General features: G+C 32.0%; 3 protein-coding genes across 16 annotated transcripts in view; 1 reads left to right on the top strand and 2 right to left on the bottom strand.

Moving 5' to 3' along the window:
- LOC127066756 (uncharacterized) overlaps positions 1-12676 on the top strand; it is a 146415-nt gene extending 133739 nt beyond the window's left edge. For 6 of the 8 annotated variants that reach the window (XM_051000854.1, XM_051000849.1, XM_051000851.1 and 3 more), the window contains 8 exons: positions 340-610; positions 982-1480; positions 2038-2305; positions 2874-3252; positions 3910-4205; positions 4696-4929; positions 5381-5531; positions 9152-12676. In XM_051000854.1, the coding sequence (XP_050856811.1) occupies positions 340-610; positions 982-1480; positions 2038-2305; positions 2874-3252; positions 3910-4205; positions 4696-4929; positions 5381-5531; positions 9152-9510 (2457 nt within the window). In that variant the 3' untranslated portion in view covers positions 9511-12676. Of the gene's footprint in view, positions 1-339; positions 611-981; positions 1481-2037; positions 2306-2873; positions 3253-3909; positions 4206-4695; positions 4930-5380; positions 5532-7810; positions 7995-9151 lie in introns of those variants that run through there. The other 2 variants (XM_051000853.1, XM_051000855.1) reach the window with 2 other exon arrangements.
- A 79-nt stretch (positions 12677-12755) lies between these two features.
- LOC127066779 (CD63 antigen-like) lies at positions 12756-17197 on the bottom strand. The gene is made up of 5 exons (XM_051000926.1): positions 17054-17197; positions 14430-14618; positions 14170-14340; positions 13705-13908; positions 12756-13557 (listed from the first exon to the last, which is right to left on the bottom strand). Exons 1-5 carry the CDS (start codon positions 17111-17113, stop codon positions 13483-13485), a joined length of 699 nt encoding a protein of 232 aa, XP_050856883.1. The 5' UTR covers positions 17114-17197; the 3' UTR covers positions 12756-13482.
- Positions 17054-24429, bottom strand: LOC127066777 (23 kDa integral membrane protein-like). Of its 7 annotated transcripts, none has more exons than XM_051000915.1 (5): positions 23700-24395; positions 22546-22734; positions 22308-22466; positions 18844-19059; positions 17054-18736 (listed from the first exon to the last, which is right to left on the bottom strand). In XM_051000915.1, the coding sequence occupies exons 1-5, from the start codon at positions 23757-23759 to the stop codon at positions 18560-18562; spliced, it is 801 nt and encodes a 266-aa protein (XP_050856872.1). In that variant the 5' UTR covers positions 23760-24395; the 3' UTR covers positions 17054-18559. The 7 variants fall into 7 exon arrangements, 6 of the variants coding, with proteins under 6 accessions (XP_050856872.1, XP_050856874.1, XP_050856873.1 ...); XM_051000917.1 differs by lacking the exon at positions 23700-24395 and adding an exon at positions 23358-23384; XM_051000916.1 differs by lacking the exon at positions 23700-24395 and adding an exon at positions 22825-22881.
- Between the last annotated feature and the right edge of the window lie 427 nt (positions 24430-24856).

The raw sequence follows: 24856 nt of genomic DNA, 5'->3' as shown, positions 1-24856 counted from the left end.
TTGTTTTTATAAATATATGTATGAAGGATCTTTAAAAGAAAAAAAATGTTTCTCATCGTAAGGGTATAGTCTTTCTCGGCCAATTCCAAAGAAATTCGATGTATTTTAATATCGTAAGGATAGACGCTACGTAATTGTTACAACACAGTTGTTTATAAATATTGCACTAAGTGTAAATACCAAAATTACAAATAATGCGATTGACAGAATTACTGCAATTTGATTGGTCTCGAAAATATTTTTTATCTTTAAAAAAACAACTCGTTGAAGTTTTAAAGACGACGAATGTAATGTCTTCTACCGAGTCCAATGTACTGATATCTGTGCAATTTCTTTCAGGGTTTCAGGGAAGAGATCGGTGCGCTACAAAGGCGCATACGAGAACTCGAAGCTCAAAATCGAGCTCTCTCGGGTCTTCTGGCTCAAGCAGCGAGTCCCGGAAGTCCTACTGAACTGATTCAAAATATACTCGAAGCTGGACCGGCCGCTTTAGTAGCTGCTCTTAGCCTGGATCCATCCTGGGTTCCTCTTTCCAGACCACGTTCCCTTAATCTACAAATACCCGTAATGGCGGCTGCGACAAAATGTCGACGAAACAGACCCACTCTAGGTATTATATTTAAACTTGTATTTATATTACAACATTTTCCATTATTATTAATGAAAATTATATTTCATTCATAATTATCTTGATTTTTCCTTTCAATAGAATAATATCAATTCATCACGTCAGAACGAATTCAATGATTCTAACATGACTTCGAAACTAAAAAATATTTGAATACCACAATCGAATGGATTAACTTTTTAAAAAGTAGAATTACGAAGAAAATCCTTAAAACACTTTTGTATAAATTTCTTATCGATAAAAAAGGAAAACAAAAACAACGATGTAGGATATATTATTCATTTTACAAAGTTAGTAGAGTTAAGTCTAGTCCTTGTAACCCGCAACGATATCATCGTTCTTTGTTATTTCAGGTCAGAAACCTTCAACAGGTTCGGGAACAGCGTCAAATGGTACGGCAGGTGCCACGGAAGAGGAAGGTAGCGAGAGTCCTGAAAGTGGTAACAGGGATGAAGGTTATTCGACGATGTCGAGCGATGTTCAAGGCGAAGGTGCTCGTCAAGAACCTTCATCACGTGGATTAGAAGACCTCAAAGAGGCAACCGATGAGACTGAAGGCGACGTTTCTCCGGATGCACGTTTAATCGCACTTGATGCTGGTGATCCAGATGTCCTCTTCCTACCTCTCAATTTAACGCTAGGAATTAACCCACGGCATAGTTATCCACCGAGCAAAGACCTTCTACCCTATCAGCACGTGATGCGCAGCTTCTCGGACAGTCATCTTTGCTTGAAACTCACAGCAACGAGCAATTTCACGCCGTACAAATTACCGAGCCCCATGGGATCCTCCTCCCTTCTTCTCGTCGAAGAAGAGGGCTGGGATGCCGAGTACGTACAGCAATGGCTCAGGTTCGTCCATCGAACTCCCCCTTAACCCTTTATACGTTTGCTGCCACGAGCATCTCTATTGGAATATCAAATAATTCGATTTTAACTTTATCTCGGACATTTACTTATTGAATTAATAAATTTCATAAATAAATCAAATAATCTCGTTACAAGCAGAATTATATATATTTATTAATCAAAAATTTATGAACTTTTGATTGATTGATTGATTGATTGATTGATTGACGAATTCCTCACTTATATTTTAATCTATAAATGACTATAGAAAATGTTTCCTAATTGATGATAGAAGCATGAAAGAAAAAAATAATAATAATAATAAAAAAAGGAAAAGAAAAGAATGATTTTTACATGAAGCGAATAAGTCGGAAATATAAAATAACATTTAACATTGACGATTAATTTTTTTTATGAAAAATACGTATGGTAGTGAACGTTATTAAATTTCCTTTCGTCCTTCTTTTATTCCATTGATTTTACCGACAATAATCATAGAAAATAAAATATTTATATACATTTAATTAAAAAATTCACTTATATATATTATTATTGTTCAGATTGGACGATAGCAGAAGCGCTCAACAGCATCGAGATTTACTCGAGTTGGAATACGATAGGGCGGAATTGGAAGACTGGAGTTTTTCGTTGTCGACGGAGGACCTCGTTCAAACAGAATCTACAGCGTGGAAAGAATCGAATGCTTGTACCGCTATGCCTGCACTCCCTGCCATCAAAGAACACAATCCTTTGGAACTCGAAGAGGATGCGAACGAATGTCTATGGAATGGTGCCAGCTACCTCGCCGATAGAGCAGGGGGTGAATTGGTACAATTTCTTGATTTCGCTTTACAGGGTTAGTCACGGAATTGAAACGGTTTGTGTCTTTTTTTGTCATCGAAGATAAAACTTCAATACTATAATAATTCTAATTTATTATGGGTAACTAAAATGGACACAAATAAAAAAAAAGTGCAATTTTTCTTTTCTTCGAAATTACATTATTCGTATTAACCGAGTCTACTGAATATTCTCAATTCTTGGAAAAAAAAACATTCCAAGAGATATTTAAAGTCTCTTAATAAACGATATACTTTATTGAAGCAAACGTCGTGAATCATTGTAAAATTTTATTGACAAGCTTTGAAAAGTATATGAACATGAAAGGATAGAAATATATATGGTTCCATTAAAAAAATAAATAAATAAATAAATAAATAAAATAATCCAATTGCACTTTCTAAATGCATCTTCGTTGTCCTTACAATATAATTAAAATTATCCTTGTTACCACTGATCAACGATATCTAAACAATCCTTTTCAATTCCACGACTCAGCCTGTATAATTTTATGAAAGAAACACAAAGCATTAAAAAATCTAACCATCTATGATAGGTCGCTCTGTTGATGGATACGAGGACTGCCGGACCTTGGCCGTATGCTTCGAGCCCTGGTGCTTCATGGAGTAGCGAGGAAGGAGTTTTAGAAAATTCGAGTAAAAGATCATCGGCGGCTCTCTCCGGTTGTAGCGACGATCCTGACTCACCCTCGATCGGCACCGATTTCACCAGGGACTTTTACAGATTGGTCAAATTCGAAAGTACCAAAAGTCTCGCGAGTACTTCCTCGAGAAGTGGTAAACCACCAACTGACAGGGAACAAGCCCTACAAAGTGTCCTATCCTTCATAGCTGAGCAACAAATGTATTTGGCAGAATTACCGAATAATTCTTCGGAACAAAACGATATCCCTGGGCCGACCCATTCGATTGAAGGTAATTATTGAATCAACGTGATCTGAAAAGTTTGTAAAACATCTTCAAATCCGTATTTTTATTTTCTAATGTGTATGTGTATTCTAGTGTTATTTGTTACATCGAAAACTAATTTTTTATGCTTTAAAGAAGATAAAAACAATTCTAAGATGCGTTATCATATTCAACTTATCTCATTTACGTCCTAGTTTTAAGAATTTTTATATGTAAATAATTTATAAGTTATTTTATTTTTGTCTTTGTCATTATCGTAAACCTTTTTTTCTACGACAAGAAAAAGATCCTCCTGAAATATACTATATTATTTTTAAATTCGTCTAAGTTTCGTCTTAGCTTTAAGAATCCGTATATTTGTAAGTAATTTAAGTAATTTATTTTTTTATCTTTGTCATATGAAAGAACATCTTTCTTTTTTTTTCTTTATAGAAAAGAAAAAAAGAAATGTGATTCTCAAATATATATATATATATATATATATATATATATATATATATAATATTATTTTCAAATTGTCTCAGTTTGATCTTAACATTAAGAATCTGTATTAATAAATTATTTAATTAATTGAACAATAAACGTCGTACTATTAAGTAACTTTAAGCTTTGGAATTAATAAACTTTTCAAATGCGAAGGATTACGTTTGAATATATTTTCAGAAAATCCTGGAAATAGAAGCGAATGTGCCGTCGAAGGTTCTTCCATTGGTACAGAAAGATCTCCATCGTCGCAAGAAAGTGCTAATTCGGAAAATATACTTGAAGTGAACAACGAGGACGATCCGCTCGAACAAATAGCAGTACCTCCTTTGCCAACCGAAGATAGAATGCTTGGTGTTGTAGGGTCTAGCACTTTAGTAGGTGCTGTAGGTTATACAACTGTAGCACCCACCGAATTAGGTGCTGTTCCCGAAGAAGACGAGGAAGCGGCTACTTCTTCGACCCCTAGCACGGTTGTGAGTTCAAGAAAACTTCCATACACGTTTAACACGTTCACTATCGTACAGAGAGTGATCCATTTTGATTTATGTACCCGAATATCTTTAATATTATTCGTTATATCGAACAATTTTGTAGACAAAAATTTTACAAATAATTGCAAAAATATTCGCGTGAATTTATTAAGATAGATTCACCCTATATACATATACATCAATTCTTTGCACTTAAGTATCGACTTCCAAATTGAATTTCGAATAAATTATTTAATTCAATCGTACGTGCGAGTGATCCTTAACGAAATGTATTTTTATCGAAAATATCACTTTCTTGTTAATATTCGTATGCATATTGTTATATGCAAACATGATATTTTTTTAGGGAAACAGTGTAAGGGGAATAAATTTATTTATCGTGAAGAACATGTAGGTCAGTGGTTAGTGAACGTGAAAGATTTATTTCTAATTCTATGTTCATTCTCCTGAAACTTTCTTTTCGTTTCGTCAGGTTAGCCCCGCGAGAGCACCTCTATTGGTCGAAGGTAGGGACAGATCTTTGAGCTTCCACGAGCGAGCAACGTCGAAGGACGTTATCGACGAATTAAATCGAATGATTAGAAAAGGCGAAGATAGTTCGGTCAATCAAGATCCTCAGGTTGCGCTCGAAAAATTGGATCTTGCTTGCTGCTGCCCAACTGGTTGGGTTCACGTTGAACGTGATATCGACTTCACAGATCCTAAGGTATACCGATCTCGATCTCTCTTCTTTCTGATACATTAAATAAATATCACGAAAGACAATTCTTCGTTTTTACACGTTATAAGTTTTTATGAATGAAAAGAAAAAAAAATTATTATATCTGCAATATTTGTTACACCTAGACAAATTTGATATACGATAAATTAATATTTTTACTATTATTCATTATTGTATCTCGAATTTTTAATTTTTAATTGTTTGTACTCTTTCCCAAATATAGCTCTCTCAAATAGAGCTTGGCTAATATTTTTCTTTTAAAACGGCTAAAAGAAAAATTTTTCTTTTTTAGCAATATAAAGATTTTTCTAAAGTTGTAAAACGAACAATTGGATTGCTTTTTGAAAGTTTTGGTGATTTTGTTAGAACTACGCTTTACACTCCTCTTACCTCTAGACTTGATTCAATAAATCATACGCATTTTCTTTCTCTTCAGGCCAGAGCAAACCTTCTAGACGTGATGTTGGCAAGTAGCGAAAGTTCTTCGGCGACCTCGAGCAGTGGTTCCGCAGGTAGTGATTCCGGAGATGAACCACCGGATTACCGACATTTGCACAGGTTACATCGGTACCGACGACAAAAGAAAGGTACACTTTTTTCATAAGGTTAACGCGTCTCTCCGTTTCTACTTTTTTTCTTGCATATCGTCTCTCGTAAAACAGTGGTGCGCAAAAACTATTTCTTTACTTTTATTTACATTGCAATTAATTAATGATATCGATAATATAATCAATGGAAAACATGTTTCAGTCAGATTAAATGTCTATCTTATCTAATATCCACGGATATGTTGCGAGTGTTGCATAAAAAGTTTTTCTTTTCTTCCTTTTTTTCTTCCCTATCTGATTACATCGAGAGAGAAAAAAAGAATTGAAAAATTCTGAAAGAAGGTTGATTTCATATCCTTGAATTGTATTTTTTTATTGAAGAAAAAGAAAAAAAGGAAAAGAAGATTGATCCTTGGACAATTCGTTTTTTATTCTGTATTCGATTACAAAATTTCATTAAGAATAAAATGATCGGATTAGAAGGAAGCTTCTCTCCTGACAAAAAATAATTGCAAGTATGAATAATTTACGCACCACTGTCGTAAAGTATAACAAACGCGTAACACCTCCCCTCGCTCGAACGCGAGCACGTGTATTTATGAAAAAAAAAAAAAGAGAGAAAAAAAAGTAAAGAAACAAATTCACTTCGCTTACTCGTTACCGCTCATCTCGTTCGATCGCACCTTCACCAAATATAAATAAGTAATAAAGATTTTTATGGCAACTTCAAATCTCTTATCTTCTCATATCAACGAGCCGTGCTCACTTTCAATGCTTATTAACACTGATCTTCAGAAAGGCTGCGATTTTCTATTAGAGATGTGCTTAACGATAATATCGATTATTATATACAAACGATAAACCAATCGATAGAATCTTTTTATTTGCAAATTCTTCGACTTTTTAAACGGAATTGTTGTTTTTAATAGGCGATTTTTAAATTACGCAATAATCATTGATCCTTTTTCATAGATCTTGAACATTACAAGTAAAAATATGTTCAAGATTCGTTTCGTATTTGCCTTAAAAAAATGTGAATATGATCGCATCGGTATATTTAACAGTTAACATATTTAATCTTTTGGAGATTATCTGACAGTTTTTACATATTTAATCTTTCTGAGATTAACCTTTCTAAGATTTCGGAGAATATTGTATCGAATTAAACGATCGGACATTCGTTCATTATGAATTTATTTTTGGATTTATCATCAAGAGTATCAAAGTTCGTCGTGAAAATTCGTGTAATCACACAAGAGAGAAATCATATTAATGGAGAAAAAAGAAAAAGAAAAAAATGTAATTTTAATTATTAGTTGTAAACGGGTTAAGAAAATAATGAAAACGTTAGTTCAATAAAATCTCTATTATTTGAACATTCCAATATCTGAATCTTTTCAACAATGCATTTCTTTGATTAATTAGATCTGTACATATTCAATTTGTTTAACAAATTATTTTGATAAAAAACATACCGATAAAGTTTTATCAATTATGATATATTATTATTAATTGTAGATACATCGATAATATCAAGTCTTATCATTATTTTTTAACAAGTATCGATAATCGTTAAACACAACTCTATTTTTCACTACATATTATAAAAATGTCTTTAAGTTCTGAACGTGGCAATATCAATTTCATTTGATTTAACTGAAACGTGCTCACGCTTCGTATGCTTTCGTATGCTCGCTCAAGAAACGTCCTTACAAAAATTTTTACAATTTTGTAAAGACGTACGTATACATATACGCATTATCGAAAAGCAAGATGTAATCGAGATGATATTTTTTCATTCAATTTGAATGAAATGTTAACAAGATTATCAAAGAGTTAATTAAGGTGTTTCATTATTATCTATCTTTTCTCTTCTTCCTGGCTATTTTCTTCTAAAACGCAAGAATTTAAATAAAAATATAAAAGAAAAGAAAAGGAAGAGAAAAATAGATAAAAAAGAAAATGATGACAAAGTGAAGTTAATATCCTTAGAATGAAACCAACGCGATTGTCCAGATATAAATATAATTCGTTCATAGATTTATTTACTTATTAGTAATTTATTAAAGAAATTATTAAAATCTCTTAACTAAGTTTTAATTTGTGAAGATAAATTTGTTCATGATCGATCAACAAACGGACGTTAACATCGATCCGTTTGTCTTCTCTGTTTGATCTTACTTGCAAAACATAAATAAAACAATAGCTTTTACAAATGATCTTATATACGTATATGTATACGATACGCATACACGAATTAACACAATCGCTAGTAGCTCTCGCTGTACATAGCTTTTTTTTCCATATTTTCTGTTCAGATGGTAGCTCCTACGCGGTGTGCTTTGATTGTCACAAGAAAAGCTACGTAGTTCGGCTTAGTGACGAACAATTTCTATAATCGTCTTACCAGTCGGGAAGGAATATTTTCATCATGACAACTTTTGTTCGATCCAGCATACAGAACTATACGGAATTGTACGATTATAAATGGTTTACCTCTCATTGGCTCTTACTAACATACTATTAACCAGAAGACGAGCGTAACGAGAAAGACGCAACGCGAAAGTGATCACCTTTACGCAATTCCTTAAACTTCTTTTCAAAATTTTCTTTCCAAATTTTTCATACATACATCCATTTGTTCATACATTTTCATAGACGTAATAATAAATATTATACATATATTCATTATTAACGAACGATGCTAATCCAATCTTAATTAATCGTACTTATTCTTTAGAAAAAAATTTGCCGGAATAATTTGATATTTGATATAAAATTTTTATTAGGATAATAAAGAAAAACATGAATTGTTATAATCATTAATATCTAACTATAAATATCTTGCATAACATGTGTATATTTTAATAGAACATTTCTATCGTTATTTATACGTACCATACATCGATCGATTTGTTATATATCAAAAACAATTCGTAGTTTCGTTCACCGTCGATTAATAATTATTAACTATCATTCGACTTTGAAAAGTATCGAAATATATCGCGACATTTTTCATTTTGGAATTGCGTCAAGGATCACAAGCGATATAATTTCTCTCTTACGATGGATAAATTTAATTAGATTAATCGTCATGTCCTTAGGTGATAAGTGCACGTATTGTAAAATGATGCGAGTCGAGTCGTCCTAAACGTAAACGAGGTTAATAAACTCTATAAACGAAATCGTAAAAGAGAAATTAGTAAGCGTAGCGTGGGATGTAATTGAAAAAAAAAAAAAAGAAAGAAAAAAGAAACGAAAAAAAATGTTTAAAAACAAGTAAAAAAAAAAAAGGAGATGAAAGGGACGCGCGAAGAAGGGCGAGAGGAAAGGATAAGGAAAATAGTAAAAAAAAAGAAACTAAAAAGAGAGGGGGAAGGAGAGGTAATATGCAAAACGAACAAAAAATAAAACGAAAAAAAAACTAAGAAAATAAGAAAACAAAAAAGAAAAAGAGTGCTAAGCCGAGCTACTCTGTGTCCGCTAGAGCCGGTATAGGAAGGGAGAAAGAGAGCGAGGGAGAGAGAGAGAGAGAGAGAGAGAGAGAGAGAGAGAGAGAGAGAGCGAGAGAGAGCGAGAGAGAGCGAGAAAGAACGCGAAAAGAAAGCCGAAGAATGAAGTGTCTGAGGCATGTTGACCCGCTGCGCTTGGTTTCTCAGCATCAGCGGCACAGGCACAACGCGTCCTAAGACCTTCCACTTGGGGAACTTCGAGGCCGTCCATAATCGACCGCGGGGAGGACTTTTTCGTGAGGTATGGCGAAAAGGAACGCGAGGCAGTGGCCTCCTTTGATTTTCTCGACGAAATGGTCCCATCGTCCTCAGCCTGCTCGGACATCGCTTCCGAGCACGGTTCCGACAACAAAATGGATGCCATCGAGCAGGACAACAAAATACTCATCTCGACTACCCAAACGAGAACGACGACGACGATGACGACGACGATAATTACTACTTCGAATCCTCTTGAAATCGACGAAACAACACGACCCACCGAACAACAACAACATTCGCTCTAGAACCAGATACGACTTTTCCACTTTTCTATACGCTTTATGACGCGAGAAAACGAGAGAGGTGCCGCATACTTTTTATCAAATTATCCTTTCAAACTGCGCACCTCGCATCGTGCCTAGTCCAACGAGTTGCTGGGATACAGAGAGGAATGAAAGGGAAAGAACGATAGGACCAACCTACGTATGATGTTTTATGTATGTATGTATGTATGTATGTATGTATGTATGTATGTATGTATGTATGTATGTATGTATGTATGTATGTATGTATGTATGTATACACGTATGTACGAATGTATATTCTTTCCAATTGGGTCCGCGCTGTTTTTTTTTTTTATTTTTTTTAGAGACAAAAACAAAACGAAACACGATTGCTATGTGTATTTGTTGTGAAAAACTATCCGGAGCTAGCTCCTCGTCATCGTTTACATATGTAACTGGAAGCGTCGCATCCTCCTGCTACGTACGAATAATTTTTCCTTATCGTTCGTAAAGGGAAAAAAAAAGAGGAGACGGGAGGAGGGATGAGTGGAAGGATAAAATGGGAAAGGGAAAATGAGGAAAAAAATAATTACGAAAAAAATAAAAAACCAATATATGTGAAAAAAATACACGTATATAACGTACCTATTAGAAGCGTTTAGAGAACGCGTTGATAAGGAAATACACGGTAGGATATCTCCCGATAGATTTAAACTATGTCGCTAATATTATTCAGGCCAACTAAGTCGGCATATTGATAGATGGATGGATGGTTTTCTTCGAGAAAGAAGAAAATTAAAGCGACGAAAGTAGAAATTTCCAACGATACGTATATGTGTGTACGATAATCAATAGGAATAAGAAAACGAAAATCAAAGTTTCTATCGATAATAAGAAAACGAGTCCTTGTAATTGTAGTCGCCGTTCCAAGTAAGTACCTACAAATCGTTCAAACGATTTACAAAGTTCGATTCGAAATACATACCTACAATACGATTTACGAACGCGAATTTACGAACTGCTCGAAAGAGAACCATTAGAGCGCTGTGTTGTGTGGTAGAGAACATTTTTTTTTTTCTCTTTAAGGAAAACATGTTTAAGATCGACATATAAAATTAACTGCGCGTGTCCTCTTCATATCCTTCTTCTTCTTCTTCTTCTCTTATATGGCCACGACGACGAGTTGCTCATTTCTTAGATTATATAACGATATTAAATCGATTATTATACCGTCGAAGTATATAAATATAGTAGAACATATCTCAGGGCCATATATGTATATATATATATATATATGTGTGTGTGTATAATCATGAAAAAGCGTAAGTAAATATTCGTTTTCTTTTTTCTTTTTTTTTTTTTTTAATTTTTTTTCTATTACTAAATCTTTCAACAAAGCATCAAAATCTGATAAATATATGCTATTATCGTTTATTTATATATTTATTATTTAAAATAGCCCATTAGACAAACGAGAATGAACAACTCGTATTTGTAGAATTTCTGCTTGAAATATACGTCAAATAACATTGACCCGTTAACGCTAAGAACTCATTGGCCAATTATATTATACTAGACAAAGATAGTCAGTGTGTCTCTTTGTCTTTTAAAGTTCCACAATTTTAACGATAGAACAGCAGTCCATTCTATACGTCGATCATATTTATTATGAAAACACGTTCGGCGATGTATTAAGATTGTGATGAATTAACAAAAAAAGGAAAAAAAATAGAGAAAAAAAATTAATAATCAAGAACCTTGCGTCTTGCAACATCCTTATCTTTCTATATGAAAAAAAGAAGAAGAATAATCTTTACTCTTTGAATTTATCCATCTTCTCTGGAAAATGTTAACCAGAAGCAAACGACGCGTTTTTGTCGTTGTATATCTCCTCGTTTTACGATCGATCATCGAACGTTCGTTCTTTATCGCTCGACCTCTTAAACGAGAGATTTCGAAAAGATAAAACCTGTACAGTTTGTTTCCGAACGTTGTAACATAAGAATAGATTTGACAGAATTAGTGGGATTAGCGCTTTATTCCCGGATTATCGGAAGTTAGATGTAGTTGAATAAAGATTGTGATGTCTCTATAAAATACGAAAAGAACGAAGTTATAAGAACGCTTATAGATCATCAGAAAGAGAGAGAGAGAGAGAGAGAGAGAGAGAAAGAGAGAGAGAAGAGAAACAATTAACAAAGTCAAGCATTTGGTCAAATTACTAGAAAATAACATCGTTAGTGCGTATGACGTTATTAAATTAACGAGTCCATAGAAAATCAAGATATTTTACACGTAGATACATCGAATACGAACGTCACTTGGTATTTTGAATAAATGGGGGAAAATAAAAAGCAAAAAAAAAACACATAAACAAATGACAAAAAAAAAGACAAAAAAAAAGAAGACTGCATGGCTATAAAGTTTTTGTCTTTTCTTTCTCTTAATTGGACCCAACTAAAAAACGCTGATGATAGAGATTCCTTTCGACGTTTCTCGACTTTGGGAGAAAATTGAAATAAAGCATTAGATTAAATTATCATGTATATATAATAATGATGGGTCGTCGAGGCCATCGTCTGAAAATATTCAGGCTAATGATTTTTTCGATTGTGTAAAATATTATTCCACGAAAAGTAAGAATCACGATATTGTCGCTGTCAGCTAACTATTTAACAGATTTAGGACGAAGATATAACTTATGACATTTGAGTTGTTGATGCTATACACGGAAGATAAGTACGTATGTATATCGTCGTTGCGCAAAATTAAATCCACATTTTTCATAGTTCGGTATGCGCGACAATGTAAGGGAAAACAAAAAAAAAAGAAAAGAAAAAAAAGAAGATACGAAAGAACTTTTGTCCTGCAGTCTAGAGAAGTAATCATTTTTCGGATATAGTTGTAAGATATTTGTAAACTCTGTCCGCTACTGTCACTACGGAGAGAAGATATAGGAATGAGAGTGAGCGAGAGAGGAATAGAATGCGTGCACATGCGCGTATCTGTGTGTGCGTGTTTAAAAGAGAGAGAGAGAGAGAGAGAGAGAGAGAGAGAGTGTGTGTGAAGCGAGGGAGGCAATGAACGCAAGCCCGACTTTACGTTGTAAATAGTAATGTATTATAGTACAACGGATGTAAGTTATCCTCCCTTAATCTTAATAAATTATGACAATATAAGAAAATGATATACGATTTACTAATTTTAGTACATATTTTTTCCTTAATTATTTGATAAAAAAAAAATAAATAAATAAATAAAAGAAGTTTATTAGAAGATAATTTTATTTTTGTGCGTACAGTATAGTTTGCTTAACAAATGATAAATCTAAATCAAATATTCATTGTACAAAGAATAAGATAATAATACTAAATTCATGTATATATATTTTATATCATACGCAAATATACGTATGATAAGTATATTTCTATCTTCGTTGTCCGTTAACGATGGAATAACGATAACAAACTTTTCTTATGAATTGATTGATTTTTATATAAAATTAGGTACGTTACGTGTCTCTATCCTTTACGTTACAAAAGTTACAGATATCGTCTATTCGACTACGTTACTTCCTTTTAACGCAATTTATTCTTGTCAGATTCCTTTTCTAAAGTGAAAATATTATTTTCCAAGCAACAAAATACTATTTTAATATAAATAAATATTGCTATGAAAATACTACTTTTCAAGCAACGAAAAAGAAAATAAAAAAGGAAAGAAAAAAAGAACAAAGCAAATATACTTCCAATTTCATAATTCTCTTTAGAATCTATAAACCTGTAAAATTAAACAAACATTTTGTGTATCTATAAAAGAAAATCTCCATTGAGAAATTTTCATCTCCAGAAATTTAATTTCCATTGCAAGAAAAGACTATCCCCAAAGGTAATTTTATCGTTAATTTATGTGTATGATATAAGGAAGAAAAAAGAAAGAGGAAGAAAAAAAGAAAAAAATATTAAACGGATATAATACTCTTAGATTATCGACCTATACTCTGTAACCTCTCTTCTCGAAATTCTTTATCGATTGTGCCAGACATAATGCAAATATAATACCGATCAACTGCAAACAGAAAAATAATAGATCAATAAGTTTTCAAAGATATACGCTAATAGGTAATTTACAAATTTCTCCAAGAATAAAAAAAAAGAAAAAGGAAAAGAAAAAGAAATAAAAAAAGAATGAAAAGATCGATAATCGATAACTTACCTCGACTGAGGCTATACCGATAGCAATACCTCCCAATACTTTTCCAGCATAGATCAAGAAATTCTTCAACGCGGGACTACATCCAACTTGGAAGCTCAATTGCTCTGGACAGGATGACGTTTGCAACGTTTCGCAACAACTCGAAGGTATAGTACCATTAAATCCATAAAAATCACGATATGAGTCAACACCACAGCATTTTAACTAAAAAAAAGAAAATAAAGATAAATACTACATTTTACAATTAACGAAACAGAAAAAAGAAAATTATACTTGTAAGTAGATATAATGAAAATCACGTGTGTGTGTGTGTGTGTGTAATATATAAAACAATTAGTTGTATTTCGGGTTTAAATAATAATAAACTGATATTTATAAAAAAAATAAAGACATAAATGATATGTTAGCCCAATATATACAAGTGGATATTAACTATGTAAACGATTAGGTGAGTATTATACTTACATTACTCTGAATGATATTTACGATCTCTCGCTCCGTAGAAGAAGTCCAATAACGACTGAATACTTCCCTGTATGTATCGTTAACGTTGATATTAGATTCCCTGAAGACTACAAATGCATATATCGCCACGGCAATTTGCACTATAAGTATCGTTAACAAGAACGATGCAAACTGGAAATAATATTTATCTCGTTTTATTAAAGTCCGATAGATACATTTGATCTAAAATATGGAGAGCAACAAATTAACGAAATACTCACAGTTATCGTCATGCAATGACTCTCACGTATCGCACCGCAACATCCGAAAAATGCAATAACAAAAATGATGCTGCCAATGACAATAAATGTCACCGAGGGGACAGTCACATTTTCTTGCACAACTTCTTTGTAATTATTAAGGTTTATGTGCATAAGAATACCGACTACAAGAATAGCTAAGCCGCATAACTGCAACAGCGAATATTATTCTTTAAGTTTATGAAATAAATTCGTGTGTGATTGTGTGTGTCTGTGAAATCTTGCATGTATAAATAAACCAGTTAAATATATGAAAAATAATAAATGCTCGACTGATCGATATTATTATTCGACTGTAACAAAAGAAAATAATATATTAAAGATGGATATCGGATAAAAAAGCATTGATCAATAAAACCAAATTCGACAGTATCAAAATGATATTGATTTCTTTCGCATTATGAGGTCATCCAGCTTACGTGATAACATTGACTTTTTTTCTAAAACTCTTGAGTCACCTCTAATGTTACGCTACATTTAATTAATAAAACTAATAAGTAGGAAATGGTATTGTTTTCAAAATATATATTTACATACGTGTATATATATATATTTACGTGAATATGCGTGAAACGTTCAAAGTGGAACAAATAAAATCAAGTACTTGTTCGAAAACGAAGTACAACATTGAAACATTAAAAATATTATTGTAGATCAATACGAGTATACGATTATAGTTTCTATTGATTATTATAATTAAAACAAAGGAAATTGTTTTTACGATTAAAACGATATCTTAAGATTAATAAAGATTGCTCGACTTCGATCTAAACGATTTTATTTTGAAAATCTTTTAATTCAGAATAAACGAATTTGTTTGTAAGAATCTAGTCAAATAAAAAATAAAAAATAGAAAAAAAGGTACAAGAAAAAAACAAAAAAGAAGAAAGAAAAAAGTAATATCGGCGCAACAGTTTTCTCGTAAATCGATAATCTATTAAAAACACTTATATCGTCTAAACATATCTATTGCGATAAAATTGAAAAGTTGCTTTGTAATATATCGTCGCATTGAATTATCAAAAAAAAAAGAGAATGTATATATATATAAAGAAAACAAAAAGAAAAAAACATATCGTTGGAAAGTTTACACGCAACCATATTGTGTTAACGTTCTAACCTACATGTATCTCTTTGGAATAATTTACGTCGAGATTATCGCAGGTGTGTGCACAAGGGCGATATATTTGTCCTTGAAATTTAACAAAAGAGAGTCACCGGTATATCCAAGCTCGCAGTCGATCGTTCAGTACGTGCATCTCCAACGTATCTAAGTTTTATAAAACGATGACGACTTTGGATAACATCAGAAATCACGTAACGATCCGATAGTATCCAATCAGCACACTTTAATAATATATATATATATATATATATATATATATATATGTATATATATTTGTTTATAATTAGTAATCGATGTTGAGATACTTATATCGTATATCATAGATCATGCATAATAGGTTTGTTCAATCATTTTCTAATCATTCATAAATGATTAAAACGTATGTACGTATTTAAATTTTCATGTTATAAAGCATTGCTGATAGCGATAAAACTCAAGTCGTTATAACACACGTCATACGTAAATACTTATCTTCGTAGAAGAACGATAATATGGTACAAAAATATTAAAGAGAAAGGAAAACGATGATATCATACTTCTTCGAAATTCGATTCAACAACAATTCTGATTTCCAACAAACGAAGACCTCTCGAGTTCGTTCGTTTAATAACAATCTCGTAGAGAATAGGAAACGATGACGTCATAGTATTTCTTATAGACAACTTAATATTCCAAATATAAAATTTAGATTATCATTCAAGCAGGAAAATCCCCAAAATGATTCGTTTGATAACGACCATCTTATTCCCCGTGTTGTTATCTACGTTTTTTAACGCCAACGCGAATTATTATCTACTTATCTTTCATTTTAAACTTCCTTTCGTGACAATTCATCGCGACGCTAGTTAATACAACATAACACTATTTTTGCGCTATTCAGACTTTATAAAGCAACAGAAAAGAATAGAGATAAGAGAATCACGTAACGACATTGAATTCACGTAATTATTTAATATTATACGTTGTTTTGAAATCATAGGTAGAAATTCGTATTAAGTTTTCTTATTCAAACGAAACGTAATATATGTATTCGTTAATATAATAATCGAACGAAGAAAGATCGGTGTTAGAATTGTTGTTTAAAATTATCTAATCTAATATTTGATAAATTCAATTCGTACACTTTGTCGTACATACGATATAACTCTAACAATTAGAAAATAAAAGTAAACGTATTCGAAACAAGTATTTTTAACATGGTTAAGTAGTAACGTTATACGCCTGATATCAATATACATACACATATACATACGTATATATATGTATTTCTGCTTGCTGTTCGATTAGATACGCATTTTGTCGTAGATAATCTCTTTTATGAGTAAGACTTACACATTTCTATGCTGTAGAGATTGTAAAATATAACCTATTTCTGTTAAACCTATATTATACGTAATACGATAAGTACCTAACCTTATATTTATTTTACTTAAAAATACATATCGAAAGATATACGTACCGAGAAAATAAAGTTAAATATGAAGAGAAGGTATTTTATTAATCCCAGTCCACAGCTCATCTTGAAATTCTTTTTTCTTTCTTCTCTTCTAAATTTAAGGAACGAGAATAACTCACCACTGGAAGTGTTTACGCGAATAAGAAACTACGTTCAACAGGTTATTCCGGGTCGCGCGAGACGCGCAGTAAGATGTATCAAACACGACGATAGAAACTCGACTGAAGCACCGTTGCCGCTATTCTTCAGTCTTTTTGTGAACGTTTACGTACCAGCTATCCCCACCTCGTCCTTCATCCAATCTCTCTCTCTCTTTTTCCCCTCTCCAAACCTCTCCCCCTCCCTCGTTCTTTGTTGTATCGTTCTCTCTCTCTCTCTCTCTCTCCTCTCTCTTTCTCTGTCTTTCTTTCTTTCTCTATCTTCATACATGACTCACACCGTTGCCCATTCGTCTCATGACGCGAATCGAATTATCTGAAACTTTTGTTATTTCCTGTCTTATCCTAAAAATTCACACAATTTTAATGCACAATATAACGAAATTTTTTTCCTCGTTGATTTTTCTTTCCTTTCTTTTATCGTAAGAATCGTCTAATCGATTGCCTCGATCATTGTTATCGATATAATAAAAATATATCGATAAAATAAATCGATAAAATAAAAACGTAGAATTATAATAGCAAAGATGGCCGATATGAAATATGATCGATCAATGTTTTTTCGTAGAATTAACTTGATACTTTAATATTAGTAAAAATTGAATAATAATAATAATATCATTTGTATAATATCATGTGTTATCGAAATCTTTTAAGATCGTACGTACGTCCCTGAGCAAAGAGACATTACGAATGATATATGACTATGTTCACTTCTTTGTCATCTCTAATGCAATGATATGCAAATCATGTCATAAAATTTTCATTTTCAACTTGATGTAAGACATAAATACATCGTTTCAATTTAAATCAGACGCAACGCAGACATGTTATCAAATATGTATGTATATATATGTACATAATTCTAAATATTCTAATCAAATAAATAGATCAAATAAATGGAAGTTGGAAGAAACGAGCGATGTCCTTTATCTTTCCTTTTTTTTTTCTTTATAGTATTATTTTTTATTATAATTTCTGTGTAGTTATATTCCAGGATTTCATTCTTACGAGAATATCATTATCGTGATACGTTTATAAATATAATAAAAATTTATTGTCTCTAATCTATTATTTTATCTTATAACAATTAAAATACGTAACAAAAGTTTCATTCATAATATAAACATGATAAGAGGCCTGGCTAATGTCTTAAAAATTATGTTCTATTTCACAAATGAAGTCTCTTGACTTATTTTCGATTTCAGTAGTCACCTCGTAATGAATCATACTTTTTTCATAATATCTTATCGTTGAAAATCGATCGCGTTGATGAAATCTTAAATGATTCAACTCGAATGTTTCATTATCAATGATCGAACTTATATAAATTCGATCTAACTAAATTAAATTATTCAATGGAGTCGGTTCTGAATGCGGAGGATTGCTGATCCAAAAGCTTTTTATTATTATCCGGATGATATACTACTTGCGAGGATATTCTACGAGTCAATGCATCCTGTCTTCTTCTTTCTATTCTATCCACAAAAGCTTTCATGTAACAGGTTGTACATATTATCAGAAAAATCTGAAATAAACAAAAAGAAAAAAAAAAAGGATTGATGATTTCATTAAATAATCTTTTACTATCTAATACTATAAACCGATGATAAGGACATTAAATGTTTTATTCACCTCCAACAATAATTTACCGAGACTGAGTAGAAACACGTGTAATAAAATCGATTTCGTTCGATTTATCATCACATGGTGGCACCCTCTGCCATACATAGAAGTACAAGTGAATTTATCGTTGTTTGGGTTTAGGGATGATGATATATCGCAACAAGACCACGGAACCGAATTTTTTCCACGATAATCGATAGGTCCGTCCATGCCGCAACAAAGAAACTAAAACAATAAAAACGTCGATGGATATTAGCTATGTATGTATTTACGTTATCGATATGAAATTATTTATACAACAGTATACAATTGATTTTTTAACGAACACAAAAAAAGAATCTATTAGAATGCGTATCCATTTGTTATCTACGCATATTTATAAAAAAAAAAAAAAACGGGAAACTACGACTATGTAATTCTATCATAAAAATTAATAAGAAACAAAAATGCAATTAAAGATTTTTTAACAAGGATAGACATTTTATCGTTATTTCGCGAGCCTAAAACAAATTACTCGCTTAATGTTATTAATTCTTTTTGGACATGCAAACCCATACACACACTTGGCATTCAACGAATAATAATTTAAAGCAAACGTATAATACAAACATATGTAATTAAAGCTGGATTAGAATGGGATTCGAAATACATTTATCTAAAAACTAAAATACTCTAACTGTTCTATCTATTTTTAGTTGCAAATTAGAGAAATCGTTTAATATACTCGAAACGAACAATCCGGACAATCAATGAAGGATCAATCATTCCTTTCCTTTCTATTTACTTTTACTCAAACTCCGCCTGCACTTGTTCCTTTTTTTCTTTTTCCAAACATTGTCCAATAGGTTTGCCGGATTGCGAATCGAGAAAATAGCCAAATTACCAAAAGCAAAGCTACAAAAAAGACGAAATAGCATTTAATTAAAATGATCTATTAGATCAATCGTTAGACACTAGAATCCACTAAGTCATAAATGCATCTCTCAAGGATCGCAACGATAATATATAATTCGTTCGAAGAGATGAGTCAGAAGACGTAAATAAATACACATGATGGAGCGTAATCAGGTCAGGAGCGTATTCATAACCTTCATATACTTAAAAAGGCCTCCGCATACATATCGACGTAAGACATAAGAATGATCATCCTTATAAAACTTGTTATCGTTATTACTTTCATCTTGTCATTAGTTGATTTTGATTAATGAATTTCTTTACGGTTTACATCGTATTACGTAGTACATCTTATCGATGCGTGTATAAAGAATTTAACAGTTTTCGAACTGAACCAAGCTCTAACAACGATCTATGTAAATCCGCTCCTGAGTACAACAATTGACTATCATTCGTCAATCAATAACTGAAGGCCCATGCATTTGTCACGCGATTAGTTTCATTTAGTAGAGTCGGTTTTTTGACTCGTCTCATTAAACGAATTACAAAGTTCATTGCGACCTAAAATTTATTATAAATTTAAATATCAAGTAATATAAACTCGATCGTGAATATTCTTGACGACAATAATAAATTATAATATTCATTAGAAAAGAACTGATCACTTTCAGGCCTTAAGACCGTGCCTTCGGCGTTAAGGCTGTTAACCCAATGTCGCACGAGACGTGTATGACATCAGCAACGAATGCGGAAAAAATATGTTAAGAGAATTCTGTCCCTTCTTTCGATATACTCTATCGGTATGCTCTATCGGCTTAGGTATAGGTATGTTATTTCCCTCATGCTATCAGAGTCAGTAAATTAAAGTTACTGAGCTGATAATAAAATATCAGACAACGTATGATTGTCAATTTTAATAAAACAGCTGGTACGAAGACAATATGTATTTCATAATAGAAATGAAACATACGATTTTTAGATAGAGTTTTAGTTGATAACTCTTCTCATAAAAAATTAACATTACGTGCATTATTTCTTTTTTTGCATCTGCCTAAAACAATTCATTATACAATACATGGTAATAATATTGTTTCGATAAACTAATAGATATATTTATGTTGCATAATATTAATAGTATTATTAATTTAATCAATAATATTAATTTTCTATAATATTATTGATAATTAATATCGTAGAAGTAAATTAACAGATTTATATCCCGTTCGAAAAAATTATTGCAATTCTTCGTCCTTTGTTTATTTTGTCATATCACTTAACAGTCCCTACGAAATAAAAAGATAATAGTATTGTGTATTACATTATAAGTTATCGGTGATAATTATATATCAATGAAAAAAATAATATGAAAAATTGTGATCATTTCTCCTACTATACTTGTTTTCTATATATATATATATATATATATGCAAGATGTAAGTTTATGTGAAAGGAAGGAAAAGGACAAACCTTGAAGGAAAAGTTATTGCCAGGGTTTGGTGAAAGTCTACGTAATTGTAAGAAAACAGGTTCTATGGCCCTGAGAATTATAAAAACCTTTGAATTTTTTCCAAGAATTCAAGAAGGAAAATGGACCATCAAGCTGAAACATGATTGCAAACATCCATCTCACGAATTCGGGATAATAATAATTTTCTATATTCTTACATATATATAAATAATCGAATAATATACATCGATAATTAGAATCAAAAATAGCAGACAATATAAAAATACAGTTATCTTCAAAATGACTTAAAACAAGTAACGCGCGAGAAGATTAAAAGAACGTATTTATTAGCTTTGAAAGAAGTACAAAGTACCAAAGAAAATAAACATAATTAATAAATATCTTGTGTGAAAAAAAACTTTTTTCTTTCGATTAAGCCCTTGATCATCAAAATCTAAGAAAAATTGTTATCACGAAAAAAAAAGGAAAAAACCATTTTTTTTTTTTTTTTAATTTTCCTTCAATTTATGAAGATGCACAGTAGCATTATTGCGTTTGTATCAATCGAAATTCTTTCTCCCATTATGTACCTACACGGACATGGAATAAGTTATTTTGTATGTCGAGATTCTTCGAAAAAAAAAAGTCCGACATGACCCGGTGTAGTATAAAACTCTCTGGTGTAGTATAAAAATACTCTTCTTCTGCGTTTGCGAGTCTTAAGAGTTTACATGAATTCTCAAGGCCATAGTTTTTGTTAGATATTGATGATCAAGAACTTATTCGAAAAGTAAAGCTTCCTTACGCGAGATTATCGTTTCAGATTTATAAAAAATGTTATTTTCTTGAGCTCTTGATCATCACAAAAAATGTAACAAAAGTTGTAACTATGAGAATTCGTTAAATTAAATTTTTGCAAATGTATAGCAATAAAGAACTCCTCTTAAATCTTTCAAAGGATAAAGCGTTACTATTAATTGTAAGTGCGTCAATTAAAATGGAAGCACGATAACGTGCATTCACCAATCGAATTGCATATTCTCACGCGTTACCGACAAAAACTGATTACATTTGTTAAAATAAAATTAAATATTAAGATCATCGGTAATAAAACAAATAATGATACATTTACCTTAGCTTGTATGTGCTCCCATAAAGGTTGATTTTCTTTATCCATAAATATTGTTTTAAGATGAGCAGTCGGAAGAAAATCTATTTGTTCATGTCTGACAAGAGCCCATATTCCGGCGCTCATTTCGAACAGGGAAATAATCACCAAACTTGTAACAAACTAAAAATCAAACGTTAACAATTACGTTAGAAGAAAATCAAAAATCAATATTTGTATATTTATATATTAATTTTCTTACCAATATCGCTTGTCCCTTTTGCGTAAAATCGAAAAAATGCCAGGACAACCAACCGATGACACACGTGAAGATACCCAAAACCAAGAGAACGATGGATGGACCATAAACATTTTCAGGAGTGAGTTGTTTATATTCGTTTAATTGATACAAGAAAAATCCTGCGAAGGCGGATGTTACTACTCCTGAAATCTGTAAACAATTACCGGATATGAATCTTTGAGTAAAATAAAAATGTGATTATATCGTGCAAAGGAAAAATGTCGAGAAAATGTATTGTACGTTTAAAAGTATGTTTTGATTATTATTAAAGCCTTTTATCATCGATAAGATATATTTTCTCGATCGTACGTAGTAAAACTTCAGTGATATCAATTATGTACATACTTATAGATATATTTCTCTATAGCATTAGATAATTTCTCGATGTGAGAAAACATAGAATAAAAAAATGAAAGAATTTATATAGACACGGATTATCAACGCGAATCAGAGAATTGGATAATTTCCAACATCGCAAAATACTCGGCGGAGTTTAGAACGAAGAAGTGTATTAATAAAATAAGAAGAAAAAAATATAAAAAGAAAACTGATCGAACGACATTACGAGAGATAAGCATTGATAAATCCATCGAAGAAAAGTAGAAAGTTAAAACTTGCGAGTAACTTGAAAGATTCGATCATCGTTACGATCAAAGAAAAGTATATAGATAGAAAAATCAATCGAAAAATTAATCGAACGATCGATTAACATTAAATAATGATAATCATATTTACTCGAAATATCTTCGATAACGAAATAATTTTTTACGTACAATTAAAATCATTAAAAAATATTTCTTCGTTAGAACTAACTTCAACAATAACGGCAACAAACGAATGACAATTATTTTACGTCTCTTTCGATGACCTTGTTTTTTGTTTTTTTCTTTTCCTTTCTTTTCCGCGTTTATCTCGCGATATTATTTTCCAACAGTGTTATAGTATATGTAACGGTCATGAAAAATAATCGAACAAAAGATTAAAGAATATGGGAATAATAGAATATCATCGATAAGACCACATCGAATGTCGACGTCGATAAATTTTCGAAAAGTAAAGAATTAAAAGAGGTCGAAGAAGAAGAAAAGTGAGCTAAGAGGGAGCATAACACTTACGCCAAGAACGACAGTACCGGCGATTAGAAGATATCGCAAGCAGCCGAGTGCTCGTGCCATTTCACCATTTCACGTTTATAAATATACGCGCGGAGGAGACGAAAAGAGATCGAGAGTGAGCGCGCGAGCGCGCGCGCGCTTGCAAACGCAACACACACACGTACACACTCAGAAATAAAACGAGTACTTGAAGAGAAAGAGAGTTACTTATGCATGTAGTCGCTAACTTTGCTCGAACTCGCCGTCGTTATCACGAGGGCGACACGATCACAAAAGAGACGTTTCTTGAAGCGCGCGTCTTTCGATCGTTCGAAAGTCTGACCCGTTGCAACAAATCTAGCGCTAACGTCGAATCTCTTATCTCTGAACGCGCCTCCTCTTTCAAATTTTTACATCCTATATCATCGCGGTTGAACTCCACCTTCGATTATTTTCATGTTTAAATTTCGCGCGTAAAAGACGGCACACAATTTCGTAAATTCTCCAATTTCTTATCTATAGCTTTAACGAGTTTAAGAAGTTTATCGACGAGAAGCTTACACGACCATGTCCCGTTTAACTATAATACTAAATATCTAGAACAAAACGTAGCGTTACTATAGCAAAGGCACAGATGTTTAGGGTTTGACCACCAACCCTTCGTTACGCTATGACCACCACCGTTCGATCGATATGCAAGGTGTCCCATTTGAATTTACCACTTTTTCAAGAATGTTCTTGATATTTTACTCGTATATGAAATAAAAAATGTTTGAGTATCGCTTTGGAATTTTTTTTCTTTTTTTTTTTTTTATATTGTTTTTTCTCCTCCATTTATACTTTATATTCAAACGTAAAAAGTCATTTAATCGGAATATCCTGAAAATAAATAATCTGTCCTAAGTAAAAGATTTTTTTTATACCATTATACTTCTTCTTTGAATCGATACAATTTGACATCAGAACGTATCGTTCTTTTTTGTATTATCGAAGAACAATGGAAATATTTTTAAATAAACTAGAAAGATAAAATCGAATTTAATCATAGATCTGTTCAGATCAACTCGCTGTAGAAGTTGTGAATTGTTAGAGAAAAAAAAAACAATACAATGATCGTTCGAAACCTCCAATTATTAGAGTTTTTCTTGGAAAACGAATTGGTTTTTCCGGTTAATGTA

Source organism: Vespula vulgaris, chromosome 10 (assembly GCF_905475345.1).
Source record: "Vespula vulgaris chromosome 10, iyVesVulg1.1, whole genome shotgun sequence".
Taxonomy (NCBI): domain Eukaryota; kingdom Metazoa; phylum Arthropoda; class Insecta; order Hymenoptera; family Vespidae; genus Vespula; species Vespula vulgaris.
The sequence above is the reverse complement of the archived record's forward strand: the minus strand, read 5'-3'. Positions and strand labels throughout refer to the sequence as shown.